The 18987-nt window shown below is 42.8% G+C and overlaps 1 protein-coding gene across 2 annotated transcripts; it reads right to left on the minus strand.

Moving 5' to 3' along the window:
- Window positions 1-8572: 8572 nt before the first annotated feature.
- On the minus strand, window positions 8573-16731 carry LOC141016931 (frizzled-8-like). 2 transcript variants are annotated; one of them, XM_073491526.1, is made up of 2 exons: window positions 16723-16731; window positions 8573-10237 (listed from the first exon to the last, which is right to left on the minus strand). In XM_073491526.1, the coding sequence occupies exon 2, from the start codon at window positions 10172-10174 to the stop codon at window positions 8573-8575; it is 1602 nt and encodes a 533-aa protein (XP_073347627.1). In that variant the 5' UTR covers window positions 10175-10237; window positions 16723-16731. The 2 variants fall into 2 exon arrangements, with proteins under 2 accessions (XP_073347627.1, XP_073347626.1); XM_073491525.1 differs by lacking the exon at window positions 16723-16731 and having other exon boundaries at window positions 8573-10312.
- Between the last annotated feature and the right edge of the window lie 2256 nt (window positions 16732-18987).

The following is an 18987-nucleotide window of genomic DNA, read 5'->3' on the forward strand; positions in this document are numbered from 1 at the left end:
TCGACAGTGTGGCCATCGGACAAAAACTGCTGTGCAGCTTCCTTTAAAGGGCTCAGATACGTTGCTGTAACGAACAATTAAGCTTGAATTCAGAAGATTGGCTCTAAATGGTGAATCTGCACTAATGAATATTCTTTAACAATGAATCAAAGGACTATTGAACCCACAAGATAGCCAGAAATATCCACTTTTAGCTCCTTGTTTTAGTGTAAATCGAATATCGGACTTTATTTGGTGGCTACAAAAATGACAAATCAATGATAATTGAATTGTATGTAACAGTTTTTTGTAAAGGGGATACCCCTCATTTTTCCATTTCTCTCCTAATGCACTGATTCACTCAGCTGAACAGCCAACAGAAGTGATTTCTCCACCGCGAAGTTGGCCGATTCAACGAGCTAAGATGGCCGAAAAGCTCCCAACCAGTGCCAACGATGATGGCGATGACATCATGGCCAGAGACAATCACCGATGGCCCGACATTGGCAGACAGTCGGGGCCCTTTAATTATTACAACACACAGGATGTTAAAGTAACTGAACATGCAAATGACCTCAAAATGTCATTTATAGTAAAAGACAGTTCACATTCAACAATGACTCCAAAATCAGCTACAGCACCTCGTCTGAATCTTTTTTGTTTTGTTTCTGTGTCTTTCTTGATGCACGCTGACTGAATGCTTTTCTTTGTCATAGATATATCTTATCCATTAAAATGCAACTGATTCTTTGTTTGACTTTCTTTTTACAGTCCACGGCATGTTTGTTTAACACCCAGAGCTGTTTCTATATGAGCCACTCACAAAAACACAGGCTGACCTTGATGAAGCAGTAGGTACAGCGCTCAGCTGTTGTCTGCATGACATGAGTGCTGGCAGCCACAACAGACACACTGACCTGACCTCTGACCTCTCACATGACCGCCCCACGACCTGATCTAAGCCGACCCTGCTCGGATGACATAAGAACCTTCAACCACCTCGCCGCCATCATTCAACGTTAACTCACAATGCAAGCAAAGTCCCGTCCGTCTGACCTATATGATACAGGAAGTGATTTACGATCACAGTCGCGTTTGACCTTAAATCCTGTATTCGATTGAGTATTTTCTGATGTCCAAAAATGTCTCAGGTGTGAAGGTTCAGGAACTCAGAGCAAGCCTAAAATAATAATGACTTGACCCAGTTCCGACTGGATCTGAAGCATTTTAATTTGAAAATCTTGATCCAATAGGTCTCAACTTTGGGTTTTGTTTGCTCAGAGGCATCTGTCACATTACCGGACTTCAAACTAACACTCCTGCCTGTCTAAAACAATGACAGTGAATGCAACAACACGACCCCTGAGACACATCACGTCCAGAGCAGCCCTGACCCTAACACATGCCTCATACCCCTCTCATTCTTCTTCTGCTGTGGTATTTGGGGCAGCTAAGACGTGCAGAAACACCAGCGGGGTGGCCGGCGGTCGGTCAGTCGGTCGGGTGCTCAGAGAAAGGATTGTACTGTCACTGGTGGTGGATGTCAAGAGGTCGGACGAGCAAACCTGATGACCCCTACACATGCGTCAGACCTGAGTCCACACAACACAGTGTCCCTAAAGTGACAGTGTGTGTCTGTTGTTGCTGACCTTCCCACAACCTGTCAACCAGACACACACACACACACACACACATACACACACACACAGTTTTGCTAGCTATGTGTCCTTGGCCCAATCCCAGCCACCACCCATGTCCATTTTAACACAGTGTAGTCATGATATCAGCATGTTAAAGCACCGCTCTGTAAAATAACATCATGTGGAAAGTTTTTCTCTTTAAAACACAAGTTTCTTTACAGCATTTTTTGTCACAGGTTCGAAAAAGTGTCCAAAACCGAATAAAGAGACACCACATGACCAAAAGTATGTGGACACTTGAGCATTACACCCATATGTGACAGTTGAACATCTCATCCCAAAACCATTGGTATCATTTGCTGTTGTAACAGCCTCCATTCTCCTGGGAAGGCTTTCCTTTCAGTTCATTTAGCTACAAGAGGTCAGCCGCTGATGTTGGGCAGCAAGGCCTGGCTGGTGGTTGAGGTCTTGTTTGTCTTCTCATGTTGGAGAAATGGCCTTCCACACCAAGCTGCAAGCAAATTATATATCAGCCACAGTGTAAAATAAACAAAAAAACATATTTTTACATTTTGGTTATTACTCACTGATTTAATTAAAAAGAGTTTTGTGTTTGAAATCCTCTTTGCATCTATGAAATGCCTCCACATGACTCTCTCAGGTCATCTCTGCATACACTGATCCTACATTCTAAGGATAGTGTCGCTCTTACTGCCATCTAGTGGTCAGTGGTGAGTATTGCAGTAAACAAAGAACATAATGACCTAAGTCATGGTTACCACCGCAGTGTGAGAGTATCAGCTACATTTTCCTTACCAACTCAATCATTCTGGTGGAATTGTCTGATAATTTGATGGTTTTTCAAATAATAAAAATGAACATTGATAATAACAGTGGAAAGCTACAGCACCTTAAATAAGTTGGAGACTAAAGCTCTCAGGTGCATGGTTTTTTTGGATATGGCAATGGCTATGTTTCCCTCAATATTTAGGACACATGAACACTCGTCCCTCCCAATAAAAATATAAAAGTAGCAGGGAACTTGCTTGCTTGCCTGAGAGCATTATATTCCACTATAATGCGACTGCATCTCGCACCTGAGTTATTTGTTTGCCCTTGCATAAATAAAGACCTTAAACTTGATACAGAAAAGGCACAAATTGGTTTATTAAAATGATTATTTCTCATAGTCTGAGCCAGAAATTTCCATTTCATTGGCACATAAATACACAGAACTGTCCAGTTTTATTTCTCTAAGTTTTTACAGAGGGGTTTCTTCAGATCATCATTCACAGCCTGATTTAGGGAACATTTTATTCCTAAAAACATGGCAAAAATTCATATTTTTAATTGCTTTTGGCAGTATTCTGTGATTTATAGAGTAATAAAATGAGATACCCCTCAAATATGATTCAGTTTTTCAAAACAGACAGTTAATTTTTCATTTTCAGAGCATAAATATATATATGTATCATAAATTGTTGTCTAAAGCTTACAGGACCCATTTGAAATGTTCTGTCATGTGCCTGAGTTTTCATCCAAACATGTCTTGAGCTGGTAGATATCTCATTCAGAGACTAAATGCCTCATCTGTGCAGTGTGTGTAGTACAGCTGTGTCGAGACATCAATACAGAGCAGAATATTAAGAGTCGGCGCCTTCGCTCCCCATCGATCTCCTCCTCAACTGAACTTAACGCGTCAACCTGCATCCGCCTCGGGGTGCAATAACACACCCTCGATCTCATGGGTGACAGACGGAGGAGATTGAGAAGTAGGAGGGAAAACTCGACATTGACCACAACAGCACATCAGAGAAGATGTCTGAGGCATCAAAAATATTGATTACCCAGCATCCTCTTCACCTCTGCGGTTGTAGTTTAGATGAATTGGGGGGATGGGTGGGTGGGGTTCGTCCCTGATGGCTACGTCTCGGAAAACAAAATCCATTCTGTCTCCCTTTGATGTTGAAGATGGAGGGATTGTGGGGTGGAAAAAGGAGAACGGGCGATCCGAGAGTGGTGGTTTTGTGTAAAGGAAGGCTGCATGAAAACGTCTCTTCTGTGACTTCTTGTCTGCAGACTGGTTCATTAAAAGGTTGTTAAGCTGACAAAACATGAATACACATGCATATAACATCCACCATTAAACATCATTTGAATCTGAAAAGGCTGCTTTTCTGAAATCTGCCCTGGGGAGAGCCTGAAGTCTTGTGAGGGCCATTTTTTTTAACACCAGTTAAATTCATTTTAGGACAATCATCAACTCTCCCAGAGCAGATTAAACCCTGTTTCTGCTATTTAATCAAAGTGGTACTTCACCGACTGGTGATATAAAGCTGGAGGATGTAGGAGAGACAGATTAAAATAGAAATGGTCACACTGGAAGCAGGACAGGTGGAGATACTCTCACTTTTTAGACTGAAGCTCCAAAAACACTCGATCCTAAACGTCCCATAACTCAAAGGTTCATTTTTCCTTTGAGTTTGCCTGAATGGAAAACACCAAAGTTTTTTATAGCTCCACAGGAGACATTATACAACTGTTTCCACACCTCGAGTCCCTCTTTGTGAAACTATGTATTTAAGTCTGACTCGGGAATCCTTCCTGCCTGGTCAGCTACATCCCACAGCATTAAGTTTCAACTGATAATTATACTTGATCAAGATTTCTGTTATCTAAAAGAATTAAAGATTGAGAAAATATTTATTTAGCTGCTTTGTGTTCGCCCCCTGCAGAAAAATGCCAGACATGACAAACATGAACTTTGACTTCTGACCTCTGCACCCCCTCACCCTGCCTGACTCTGCACACATGCATGTGAGATGAATGAGTCTTTAAAATTTTTTTTTTTTCATTTTTTATCTTAATCCAAATCTTAATGACTCTGGTAATCTCCTGACTTTTAATCTGCAGGTCAAACCTTCCACGTGTCAAAACCTGAGCTAGCCTCACAGCCTGTCCATCACCATGCTAACTGTTGCATGCTAAGCTAGTGGTGGCAATCTACTATTCTGAAAGTGCAGTAAAATGAATTTAAGACATTACCTGCCTGAATCACATAGAGTGATTTTCATCAGCAAAGGTGGCTGTTAAGCAGTGAAGACTACAACTCCCATGATCCCACGCTAAGTAAGTCTTTTGTCTTGATTAAGAGGCTTATAATCACATACTTATTAACTGTTTGTTGTAGTTTTATGGCTCACAAATTTACCGGTTGGGTTCACTTTCGCTGCTCTCGTCTGTGTAAACCTGCTCATCATCAAACAGAAGATGGACAAAGTTAGCGACTAGCTTGTGGAACATTTAACATCCATTTATTGGCCATTTATTAGCAGCTAGATGTTTTCTTTAGCAGTAAGTGGAGACCAGAAACAGCTAAAAGTGAGCTCATATTGGACTTAAATTCATTAGGTGGCAAATGAATGGTAATGCACTCTGTGTCTGCTGCATGTGTAAAAGGCTGTATGCTAACAAGTTAGCTGTATCAACCTAAAAGGTGGTAACTGATAACATGTAAGTGTCCTGTGCGCTCAGCTTGTTTCCACAAATGAACCAATAAATCCCTCCTTGAACGACCTTAAAGAAAACGGCACACCCTTAACTTTAAACTTTCTTTTAAGAGTCATGGAGTGGTTTTGATCCCAGCATGCTTTGAGGCAGAAAGCAGCGAGGTCACCCGTCCATCACGAGGCACGTCAGTTAGACGTAGAAGAAATGTTTGTTTAAGTCTGCGTTGTAAATCAGGCCTGACATGACAATAGCTGTTATTGAAAGCAAAATGCTTCCCACCCTGCTCTGTATACATTCTGAAATTAAAGGCTCCCGCTGCTATGTGACCTTTAACGGCCCCACGTAAGCCATTCAGACATCCTAACAAGATTTATTCCAGAGCAATCAGAGTCAGACAACTAATTAGATCATTAGACAACGATGGCATTCATAAACATCCTAACTGGAACCGATGGAGAAGAGTTGGGTTGTCTGGATTTCACCAATGGGATCTCTCTCGGTGATGAGCTCCTCCTGAAGCGCCCGAGTCAGCGCCTTGTTTATGTTCGAAGGAGATGGATCAGGAATGACCCCTCAACCCATTTCCTCTGTTGGTTTTTTTTTTTTGCTTTTGGGCTTGAGGGAACATGCCCATCCCCCTCTGCCACAACACAAACACACACCACTCTCTGAAGGAGGAAGTTAACTTGTCACATGGTTAACAAGCAGTCGCAGAAGCAATTTGTCCTCATTAAACAGAGCAAACAGGATCTGCTGTCTCCACATTTGATGAATGGAATTATTGATGGAGACAAATTTGACATATGTCAAAGTTGCCACAGTGAGACCTCTGTAGGAAGTAAGTGATTTGTTAACTTAAGCCTCATAATTAAATGAGTATACAAAGAAAAAAGAAACATGTCAAAGCCAGTCATTGCCACATGTTTCATGGTCTGAATGCTGTTAAAGTTAGATCCATAACTTCCCTGACACCAAGACTTTAACTCTCTTAAACTCAGAGTTATCCATCTTTGTGACTCGTGTCATACATCGCTCTAACTTTCAGTATTGATCCTTTATTTTTCCTAAATATCCCAAATATTTCAGACTGTAATTCTTGACTTTTTAAATGCACATTTGAAGCATCAGCACAGCCGCAAATCAAACTGAGTCTTGGATTTGAATGCCATGCGTTGCTCTGACTAACACTGCTGTGATGATCATTGACTGGGTGTTGATTTTTAATAATAAACATATTTAAAAGAAGATTGAGGGGAATAAAACTAAGAATATAAAAGATTATGAACATAAACGTGCAGCAGACACAGGCGACATTTTCTCACTCTGGTTTGGATGAAACTGATCTTTTAACGCTCCATTAAACAAACTTTTCTGATGTGTATTCAACTGTTGAATTCACATTTGAAGTGCTTTGCTGGTGGCTGTCGTTCGCTGATCATTTGGCCACAAGGTGGCAGCAAAATATAACTTTATCCGTCTAACATCAGCCTGGTTAAGTTAAGAGTCCTCTCCAGAATTTTTGGAGCACATCAGATGAGTTAAGCGCATCAGTCATGACATTTAAATTCACGAATGACTCAGAAATACTGAAACATTTGCGGTCACTCACTTTTTTCTTACGTTAGAGGCAAAAATAGACTCCACTCACCCACGGTTGCCATTACGCACAAACGTCTCACATTTCCTGAACCACAATTTAGTGATGAGACTGACAGTTAAAGAGTGGACCACACACTGCACGGTTGTAATTACTTTTACGCACGACGCAGAGGATGTCAGCCTGCAGCTACAATGCCTGTCCCTCCTCACTGACGTCTTAATGATTAGCCTGGAGGCATCTTTACATTATACAGATTAAGAGTTACCTGAACGCTGACAACAAGCATGTAACGCCATGTATGACGAAGAGTTTTCTCTAAAATGTTTAAATTGTTACAGAGATGTCAGATGAATTTTTCTCACCCGTTTCACGTGATTTTGAACAAAAACAACAAGATTATTAAGTTGGAAGGAGGAGATCAATTATCTCCATCGACTAGCGCTGATCCACCTATTAGAAAAGACTTATAGGTGAGGTTAATTGACTTCTAAATGTGTAAAAGAGGATAAGGTAAAACTGTGCCATATTTATCCCGGATCAGGGCTTTAACAGAGGACAAAAGTCGAGAGTTAATAACAAGACTTAAGCGCAGAGGGCATCACACTGAGAAGACCACCTGTGGTTCCCCCCATTGCCATGCCGATGTTGTTCCCTGCGTCTCACAGCATGCGATTCTGCAACACCAGCGAGGTTTAAGAAAGCTTATGTATCCCATGTGGCTCCAATTACAACTTTAAGTTAACTCTAAACGCATCTTTAACTGTCAGAAACCCGCCATTACGCACAGAGATAGTGAGATTTGTATCAGCTTGTGCGCAACGCCACACCAAACAGAATATTAGGTTTAAACTTGTGTGTTTTTTGTTTAAATCAAGCATCACAACAGCTTTAAATCATTTCACAGTGTCCAACCTCACAGCAAAAGTTTTGGCGACAATGACCAGGACGCACAAGCAACAAAAATTCAATAAAAGTTGTTTTATTCTCAAAATAAAATCTTCTATCAAAGTGGAAATTATACATATTTACAATCTCGTAAAATTTCATATACAAATGTACAATATATGTACACCAATAATTATATAAATACACTTTTACGCGCTAATGCAACCCGTATGAGACAGTTAATTAAGGCATTGATTCGTGTAAATCCATCATGTAGAGAGAGAAAGAAAAGAAAAAAAAAACAGTCCAGCCTCGTTTCAAGCAGAGCAGTCTCATTGTGAATCTTATGTTTTAAGACACAGCGGTTCTTTACAGTAAGAGGAGGAGGAAGAAGAAGAGCCTCAGCTATACCATGTAACCTATCGACAAGGGGGATCTTGTCAGCTGTACGCATTCAATTAAGCCCAGATAAGACTCCGCATTCTTCGTGCCAGGTACATTGTTCTGCTGCTGACAGTCTCATTATTTAAAGAGAAGCCATTAGGCGCTCATTAATGTGCTAATTACAACACGCTGATGGACAATCCCAACACAATTAGTTACCCCCCTTCCCTTCCCTCCCCATACCATCCCAACCCTACCCCCCCTCTATTCAAACCCCACTGAACGTCATTTGGATAAGGCAAGGAAGGAGCACTTTCCATAAGTAGAAACTTTTTTTTAGAAGCAGAAAAAATGACCACAAATCCGAATAGAGTTCACATTGTTGGAGTGCTCATGAGCAAGGTGTCATCTAAAATTGGCAGTTTGGTGACTCACCTTGACTCATTTTAAAACCATATAAAACATTTAAAGTCAGTCTTTGTCCCCAAAAGAGCTCACACGCGCTGGTTTGTTCAGTCTTTAGTGTCAAATGACATAAGATCCCCCCCTCCCATCCCATCCCCTCCCTCTCTGTTCATACCCGGGACAGTGGCATCTGTTTGGGGCAGGAGACGGAGCTGGCCGTCCCGGACCTCCAAGTCAGTCCCGTGCTCACGTCACTGTACATGGAGCCCGCGGAGGCTTTACTCCCCCAGCAGCACCGCGTGCAAAAAGTCCTCCAGGAGTCCAAGGTTTTCCCGGACCAGATCCAGGCTCCTGAGGTGATCCCCACCAGGAGGCACATAAAGTACTTCAGCATGAACACAGCATAGTCCGGCCTCTGCCTGTTTGGGTCCGTCAAGCACGTGCAGTTGTGCGTAATTTCCCACGTCTGTCTGTTGTGCTGCTCGTAAAAGTAACACGCCACTATGACAGTGGCCGGGACGGTGTACAAAACCGTGAAGACCCCTATCCGGATCATCAGCCTCTCGAGTTTATCAGTTTTAGTGCCACCTTGCTTGATGACACTCCTGATTCTGAAGAGCGAGACGAACCCGGCCAGCAGAAACATGGTGCCGATGAACAGGTAGATAACCAGCGGTGCCAACACAAACCCGCGCAGGTTATCCAAATTCTGGTTGCCCACGTAGCAGATCCCGGCCACAGAGTCTCCGTCCACAGAGCTCAGAGCCAGCACTGCTATGGATTTCATGCTGGGGATGAGCCAGGCGGCCAAATGAAAGTACTGTGCGTAACTGGCGATCGCCTCGTTCCCCCACTTCATACCTGCGGCGAGGAACCAAGTGAGGGACAGAATCACCCACCAGATCGAGCTCGCCATGCCGAAGAAGTAGATGAGCAGGAAGACGATGGTGCAGAGCGCAGGACCTGTGGTCTCATAGTGGATGTGCTCTGCGCCGTTCTCCCTGTTGCAGGCCACTTCCTCGTGTCCGGCGATCAGCCTGACAATGTACCCGATGGACACAAACATGTAGCAGGCGGAGAGGAAGATGATGGGGCGCTCCGGGTACTTAAACCTCTCCATGTCGATTAGAAAAGTCGCCACGGTCGCGAAAGTGGAGATGAAGCACAGGACGGACCACAGGCCGATCCAGAAGGCGGTAAAAGTCCTCTCTTCCTGGGTGAAGTAGGGGTTGTGGCACGGCACGGCGCAGTTCAGGATCTGTCCCGTCTTGACGCGGTTGTGCAGCGGGTGCCCGTCGCTGGTCACCGGCACCATGGGCGCACGGCAGAAGCATCCCGGCTCACACTGGGACGCTGCCGGATTGTGTTTCCCCGGGATGCCTCGACCGTAGCTGGTCTTCTTCCTGTACGGCTTCAGGGGCCGGTTGGTCGGCTTCGCCACCACGGGGGACGCAGTGGTGGTCTGGCTCCTGTTGTAGTCCATGCACAGGGTGTCCTGGTTGCCCTGCTCGGGCAGCAGGTCGCACCTCATCCGGTCCGGCCACGGGAAGCCGTACTGCCTCATGAGCGGAGCGCAGCCAGCTTTGGCCCGCTCGCACACGCTCCTGCACGGCGGCAGAGGCTTCTTGTAGTCCTCCAGGCAGATCGGTGTGTACATGCTGCAGAGGAAGAACCGCAGGTCCGGGGAACACTTTATCTCCACCAGCGGCCAGAACTGGTGCACCTCCAGACCGGCTTCGTCCTGCGTGTCGTGGTTGAACTGGTTGGGCATGTAGGTGTAATTGTAGCCGATTCCCTTGCACAGAGGCACGGAGATCTCCTGGCACTGGAGCTCCTTGGCCGCCATGCAGCCCGATCCGTGCAGGACGAGGGCAAACAGCACGCACCATCCCGGGATGCTCCTCTCCATCGTTGTTTTTTTTCTCCTCCCCCCTGTGCGCGATTCTTCCTCGACAAAGTGCCAGCGAACTTGCGCTCTGCAAGTAGGCTGCAAGTCCGATTAATCCAGGGATGCTGCTGAACTCATGCTCGAGGCGCGTACAGGTTGGTGATGCTGCGAAGTGTCTGTAATATCCCCAAAAACACAAGCGCTTTATTTTCACACAGCAGGCTGGGATACTGCCAGTCTCCTCTCTCTCCCTTTGTGTCGGTGCAGCACCGTGCCTCTCTCTGCATGCTCTGTAGCTGCTGGGTACGTTTGCATTTATACGGGAGGAGGGAGGACACTCCCCCAGCTGGGCGGGGAGGGAGAGTAAAGTCAATCAGGGGTTCCTTCTATAGGTGTTTGTTTAAAATGTTCACCCTGGAGGAAGGGTTATAATCACTTTGTCTCTGTTTACCTCCCCCACCCCCCGACACACACACACACACACACACACACACACACACACACACACACACACACACACACACACACACACACACACACTGCCTTTTACAAACAAGGGAAGAGGGAGTTATCATACAATGGAGACATTAGGGAGAAATGTAATTAATGATGCAGACAGTGGGGACTAGCTGGTACACGATGCACCTGAATGCATCTCAGCATCACTGATGCAAATAAAGGGAAACATTAAATACTAAACCCCACAGTACTTTGACTTTTCTCCGTCCATACACTGGAAAACATGTAACTCAAAAAGAAGTAAGAAGCAATGAATACCAGATGTTTCTGTCTTATGATAAGTAAAAATCTGACAATGGAACAAGTGAAAATTTGTCCAAGTATGTCACTGAAATGTTATTTTCTAGGTGATCGAGTCTCATATCAAGTGTAACGAGAAGGTTTCAATAAGAAATGAGACAAATAAACTTGATAAGAATGAGTTTTTTCTGTGTGTTGCTTATAGAAAACATATTGAGGCATTATTATCACTCTATAGACTTAATACTTTTAATTTGCTCCGAAATGCAACACACGTTTTACAGTAAGTGGAGATTTTTTTAATATTTAAAGAAAAATTTGAGTATTTTATATATGAATCTATTAAATCTGCTGCACTATTACAACTAATCTGTGTTTAATTTGAATGGAAATAAATAAAATGACCATTTTTTATTCTTTTAACCTGGAAAGCACTTTGATCTTAACTTTGAGAAGTGATATATGAATTATATTATTATCATTACTCACAGTTGATTCAGTTTTAAAAATTCTTAACTTCTAGAAATAAATAAACTAGATACCATTCTTTATTGTCTCGCGCTGATCTGCTCCTCTTATGAGTTTTTAAAAAAACTTTTATTCTGGAAATATTTGAACCTGAAAGCACCTTGTGCTTAAGTCTGAAAAGTGCTTATGTGTACAATTTCTTTTATGTGTTCAGACTTCTGAGTCATATTTCCTGAAATAAGAAACATGTCACACAGCTGTTCTGGTAGACTTGTACTGAAAGTCACATTGGTCTGCACCTTCCTGTGTTTGTGTCCTAAAAGTAATTATTAACTGAAGAATATTAAACGAACTATTGTGCAACAGGTTAAAAACAGGCCATAGTCAACTGTCAACACCAGAAATGTCTATAAAACACTTATAACTATAAACTCCCTGCAAGACATGTGGAAAGAAAAGCATTGATGAAGTTTCTCTGAACGCAAAATACTGCAACTTGTCTTTGGTTTGCTTAAGATTGAAACGTTTATTATGAAAGAAAAACTAATAAAATGAGAACTTCATTTTATTTCAATAAGCATGAGAGATTCTCCTCACCTCTGGTGTTAAGAAAGTAATAAACTTTTATTATTGTTTGGGTTCAAGTCCATATTTCTCACTTTATTATGTTACTTTCTCAGAGTCAGTCCTATGATCGAGAGTTTCCATCCACTGTAGTGAAACATGTTGTTCAGCCACCTTGTAAAAGCACAGATTTCCAGACTTACTGTATATAACCAGTGTAGCCGTGTGATTCATTGAGCTGCAAAGTTTATGAAAAGCCAATGTTATCAATCATTTATCTGCAAATGGCTCCGAGAGCCACGCGGGAGCTGCGGTCTGAAGCTGTCCGTCGTTCACCTTCTCATTCAGTGAACAGAGAACTTGTGCTTCAGAGAGAAAATGTGTCAGCGTGCTTACGTGTAGAAATATGGCTGTTTAAATGCAGGAGTGAGGAGTGTGTGTGTGTGTGTGTGTGTGTGGTGAGAGAGGTTAATGTGTTCTTGTTAGCCCACAGCGGGGGGTCGTCTTGGTCTGAAAGAGGAGGGGGGGGCAGCGTGTCCTAACGCTGGTGCCAATGTTTCACTCAGAGCATGCTGGGCCGCCGATTACTGCGACGCACCACTGGGCCCAACAAACAGGACAGTGTGTGTGTGTGTGTGTAAATAGTTTCCGAGCTAAAGAAAATAAGCTAACATGGGCAGATTGTGATAGCACTAATTAAAGTCATTCACACTTCTTATTGGATTCATTAGCTTCAAATGGAGCTGAGACAGTTTGGCAGACAGGCAGCGTGTTTTTCCGATGCTCAGGTTGAATCAGAACTAATTAGCTCCCAAGTCCAATATTTGCTAAAGGATGCTTGTGTTGAGCTCAGTTTGGGGTTCCAGCTGGGCGAGGTGTGTGGTGAAAAGATCACTTTTAAAGGGTGTTGGGTGAGCTGGAAGTCACGGAAATGTGAGTGTAAGAGACTTTCCTGTTACTGCTTAGCACTGCCTGTATTCTTCCATTTGCACACAGTAGTCATCACCGAGAAGTCTGACCAAACAATCCAAAACAATATACCAATGAAGTCAACAGGAGGTGTGGTATGATTTTGTCAAATCACTGGAGGGAAGTCTGGGATGCAAGCAAACGCCCCAGAAAACTATCTCACCATATGTCATGCAAGCAAATTTAACCTGTAACTTATCTCGGCTCAGAAACACAAACATGCACATCTATACCAGGGATGTCCAAACTTGAAATTAAATTCATTTGTGGGACATGGGCCAAAAGCAAACACCTGTTGTATTGTATTGACACTATGGATCCCAAGTTCCTTTAATTGACTGACCTCTTGCTCAAAGTGCTCAAAGAATTTGGCATCCTGCATATTTAAAAAAGCATTTTTACCCCCCACAAAATAAAAATAACATCATTTTTCTGGAACAAACTTTTAGATATTTTGTTGGGCCAAACTGAACCTTTTTGTGGGCCAACTTGAGCCGACGGGCCCCACTTTGGACAGCTCTCATCTACACTATCGCACAAACTTCATGTTTCCTCTTCATGTGACTGATTAATGGTGGATTATCTTAACTTTATTGTCATAGCATGTTAAATTGTGCTTGTTTTACTTTTTATATGAACTTCCAGCCCGTTGGGAGTGAGAACAAGTTGGAACGTCCACATATTCTGCACTTTTATCTCCTTTAAACTCCAGAGTTTGTTCTATTATGGACATTATCTGCCTTATATGAGCTCATCTCCTTTATTTGCATCATATTAGTTCATTATATGTGGTAATTTCTTTTACTACTGCTTTGTATAAGCTTATTTATACACAAACTTAATTTTATTCTGCAGTTGCACTTCCATCTGTTAATGAATGTGCTCTAATGTTCCAAATTCACACACAAGGGGGTAAATCTTTCAATCTGGAAAGCATTTCGTACGTAATAATTTAATTTATAAAGCATTTTTCAAGCTTATTATTACACACACAGTTAATTATTTTAAGTGGTTGGACTGAGAAGTGGACTTTGAAAGTCAAATATTGCATCCTGTCAACTTCTGGGCAGCCTCCACAACCACACTGCCAAAACAGTCACCACCACACCAAACCATTACCCGAGACCTCGAGCTGAAAGCCGGTGTGTATACTTTTCCATCAAGTTGTTCTGGCAGTTCTCTCTGACTACAGCATAAGAAGTGAGTTTTTTTACTCAGTGTAGCATAGGATTGCTGCTCTATAATGTCATCACAGCCGTCTAAATCTATATTATGTTTGTTTCCTGGACATTTTTTGAGTAAATCTGAATTCTTTGGGCTGTAAAAGCTGAAAGATCTCAGTGCTGGTGGAGCAGCTGCTAATCTGCATGCATCAAATGAAATAAGGGCTCACAGTAATCCCAAAATCTATATACTTGATACTTTTTCAGCAAAGATGAGATAAACATTTGTGATTTTGGTTGATTTTGACATAAAAGTCATGCCTTGTGCGGCGTTGTGCTACCAGATAGCTCACAACTTCAGCATAATTCAGTAGTTAGTGTTACTTTCATGCCAGCTATCATTTTGTCAGCACAGGTGGAGCATTTTTTTCACACGATGGAACGAGACTCAGACATTCACATGTTCCTGCAGGGACTGTTTTGGGCCCCGGTCCAGGTGCCTCATGCCGGGCAGCCGAGCTGTGAACCGCAGGTGAAAGTGGAAGGAAACAGGTGCCTCCTCCTCCCACCAGGGCCGACAGAATAGCAGACCGGGCATCGGTTACACCAATCGCTGTCTATCAGAGTGGAACCCGTATTGATTAACAAGGCTGATAGACTCGGCGGCCCCAGCCACCAACTGTCGACTACGCCTCCCAGCCTTCTGTGTGCAACGGCGATAGCGGGGTTTCGAGTTACGCGCTGGCCCCCCTGCATACCAAATTTAAGGGGTGGAAATGGAATTACTGCATCTGTTTAGAAGTCAATTTCTGCATTCTCCGGGCTGCCCACCCTGCCACTCCTCTATCTAACCTCCCTTCTTGCCCCCCTCCCCGATTCTCCCAGGGCTCTCAAAGTTCATGACGCCAAAGAAAAAGACGAGGGAGGGAGGGAGGGAGGGAGGGTGGAGGGGTTTCTCACAGAGTTACTGAGGCGTGCTGTGAAACTCTGAAATGTTTGTCTTTGTAACCTCCTCATGGGAAGTTTGGCCTTGAGTTACTCTCAAACTCCACTGTCCTTCCTGTAACAATGTGCTAAAACCGAATTAATTAACTTGGTGTTTATTAACGTTGGCTCGGACAAAGGTGGGGGGGGGACGCACACCCCAAAGTATATGCGGTGCTGTCGGCCAATCAGAGCAGTAGGGAAATCAAGTAGCACTGTACACAACAAAAGTTGCTTAAAGTTATAACACAAAAAACACGTTTTGCAATAATAACCATCATTAATAAATAGTAAGTGTATAGTCAAACTTTAGTTAATGGTCAGTTCAGTGTTAACAAACAATGAAATGCTTTATAAACCATTTATTAAGCTGCAACTGGTGATTATAAAACATTACAATTGCTTAATAAATGGGTTATAAAGCATCTCATTGTTTGTTAACAGTGAATAACTATTTACTAATGTTTACCATGGTTTTGTTTCATTTAAAGATCCCATACTTTGCTCATTTTTAGCTTTCCTTTCCTTTCCTTTCCTTTCCTTTCCAGTCTGCTCTGATTGGTCGGCTCTCACAGGCCCGAGCGAGCACTGACTCAACAGGTTTCCACATCAGCTCTGCAGATCGTTTTTGCGACCACAGCCTTCCTGAAGGATCTGACGGGATCACAACCGTACGGAAGTCCTGACGGCCCGTTTCAGATGCAGCGTCTACATACGGGGCTGTGAGCATCTCTCTGCGAAGTATCTGGATTCTCTTCACAGAAGTTATATAGCACCTAACACTCCTTATAATCAGAAAAGACCCTCAGGAGACACTGGTTAACCACAGATTTTAAGGGCAGCACAAGCCAGCGGCACATGATGCTCATCCAAACCGCAGGCTGTTTATTTCCCATCGACCAACTCGCCAAATAATCAGCAATTTAAATAACATTCCCCCCTCAGACCTGCTGCTGTATCTCAACTTTGATGATCCAAATGATGGAAACGCTTGCAAGTGTGTGTTTAAGTGTCGTCCATGATGACAGACGACCTGCTGGAATCTAAAGGGATCCAGCAGCTTGTATAAGTTCAGCTCGTTGCCCAATTTTTGCACCACTTCCAAAAAAACAGACGTGCGCCAGAAAAAGAAATTATGGCCCTGGAGATTTTATCAGCTGTATTTTTAAACTTGACAAATCCATTCCTGAGCCGATTACACAACAGAACAAATTACATCACTTTAGATACAATCACCGTCTCCTAACACATCAAAACAAGTCTTGATTTCCCCCATTTGCCAATAACCAAACCTGACCCAGTTTCATCAAATCCTCGCAACTCCTCCTGAATCTCTCTCTGAAGCGGGCAATTAAATAAATATTTAAATAAAGTGTCACTTCAGTCCCCAGGGTAATTTAGTTGACTTAAAACTTCATGTGTGTAGCGGAGAAGAAGAGGCCTGAGCGTAATTAGATCTGATGTATGAGTTCAAGATAAGATGTGGAGGCCCCATGACTTCTGAAGATGTTTACTTTCTTTAACTTTGGACGCAGTCCTTAAGACGCCACCCTTGATCTCGCGAGGGAACGTTGCTGTCACCGAGTTCTCACTGGCCGGATAAATAATCAGCGTATAAATAACTATATGAGGAGGAAAAAACATGCAAATACGTCCATCCATTCTGATGATAACTCACTGAACACAGCTTGTTTTTTTTCCAGTCAGAAACCTGGTTGACATGTTTTTCCAAACTTGCTGATATATTTCCAGGAAAACTTTTGACCAGGAGACACGATGGAGAAACTATTCAAGGTTTTTTAAACTTGTGTCTCATTACTGAGTCCTTAATTTTCTGGCAGACGCCTGGAGGGAAACTTTGGGTTGCCTGTCATGTTGTGTGTCCATTTTTTTTGCTGCTCCCAGTCAGTGACGGATGGAGGATTCCTCCCTACTTCCTTCCTTCCACAGGTTAGATTCCTCAACGGTTAGTGGTTGTGTTTACTTAACGACCGACTACTAATCAGCCTGAGGTAGGATGTGAGGCTTAAGCAGTCACCCTTGACAGCACACACACACACACACACACACACACACACACACACACACACACACACACACACACACACCCACACACACACACCCTGACAGCGTCCCTCTGTTGACAGAGTGTGTGTATTGTATTGGCTCACCTTCCTTCCGCTCATTAACCAGAGCAAACAGTGACACAACAACCCTCCCATCCAATCAGTCTACTGCTGGGAAGGATCATGACAACCAGGTCTGTTAACCAACCTCCTGATGCCACACACACACACACACACACACACACACACACACACACACACACACACACACACACACACACACACACACACACACACACACTTTAAGCTGCTAGATAAGAGCTAAGAGGTCTAAAATATAAAATAGGGTTATATTAACTGCAGATCCTCAGAACTAACATCCAGTTACGCAAACATTTGCTGAAGGTGGAGCTAATCTCCTTCAACATGTGACCTGTTAGTGTATAAAAAAAATAACATTTTATTGTCTTATGAAAGAAGCAGGACTACTTGAGGATACAAAAAATAGATTCCTGTTGCACAATTTTCTTTTACATCTGCAGATGAAAGTAAACAACATGTTTGATAGGTTATTTTCTCCCCTCAGGTCTTCACAGATCAGGGTAACACACCTTCAAATGTGTTACTGTTGTGGCTCCAGGAGGATTCAGTCCAGGCCCACGATGTAATCATTCTGTTTTCATGTGCTATTTACTTTAAGTTTCGAGGGTTTCACTCTGTTTGTTGTTTCAAATCTATTTTTTTGTTTGTTGTGATTAAATGTTTTGGGTAATTATGAGCAATATTTTTGAGAAAACAACTCGTTGTGTTGAGGCGGTTGCAGAAACTTTCTGTTTAGATATCACAGGGTTGTTCAAACAGCAACTTTAATTTAACAAAGGGGGGAGTATTATTCACAAAAAAAGAAGAAAAACTAATCCTGCAACGTTCAACAAAAATGACTTGAAGTGAATGAAACCCACAGCTTCATGGCAAACTGCCACAGATCTGCTCTGCTTTCCAAAAACAAGACCAGCAATTTTATTTCCTCACCTGAGCTGGAATCTACCGCTCAGGTAGGTATTCTGCTCAGGTATGCACGGGGTGACTTACACAGGTGCAATAATTCACACAACACACAATAACAAACACAACATCAGTTATTGGAGATCATAAGTTACTGCTGACACCTGAATGTAACACGGACACACACAAGCACAAACAAGTTCACCACCTTTAATAAAATATCATTCACAGCGACGCAGTTTTACCCTTTTTCTCTATAACTTGCTCTATAACTCACTCATGCACACCTGTTTTTACTATCGCTGAATGAGCAGATGTTTTGCATCAGAATCATAAACCTTTTAACAGATTATACTCCCCCGGAACATGGATAAAATGACTTTAACTTAAAGTGAAATCCCCATTTTATACGATTTTGTCATCCTGTTGTAGTTCAAGCCATAATATCCTTCAATAATGATGATAATGTACTTAACGCTTAGATCTGGGAATACAGGAACATCATTAAAAAGAAGTCTGACAGGGTGTTCCTGTGGTGCTTTGAGTGTGTTCACGTTCAGTTTTCCCTCAAAATAAAGTTGGTTACATGAAAGGACTTAACTGTCGGCTCATCCGATCGCCTAAATGCTTCAGTTTCTTGCCCTTTAGTAGAGATTTGTGGCTGTGCTCCAACATCTCATAAATTGACTTGGATAAACCGAGAAAATACGTGTTTTAA

The sequence above is a fragment of the Pagrus major genome, chromosome 21, assembly GCF_040436345.1.
Source record: "Pagrus major chromosome 21, Pma_NU_1.0".
NCBI classification, from domain to species: Eukaryota; Metazoa; Chordata; class Actinopteri; order Spariformes; family Sparidae; genus Pagrus; species Pagrus major.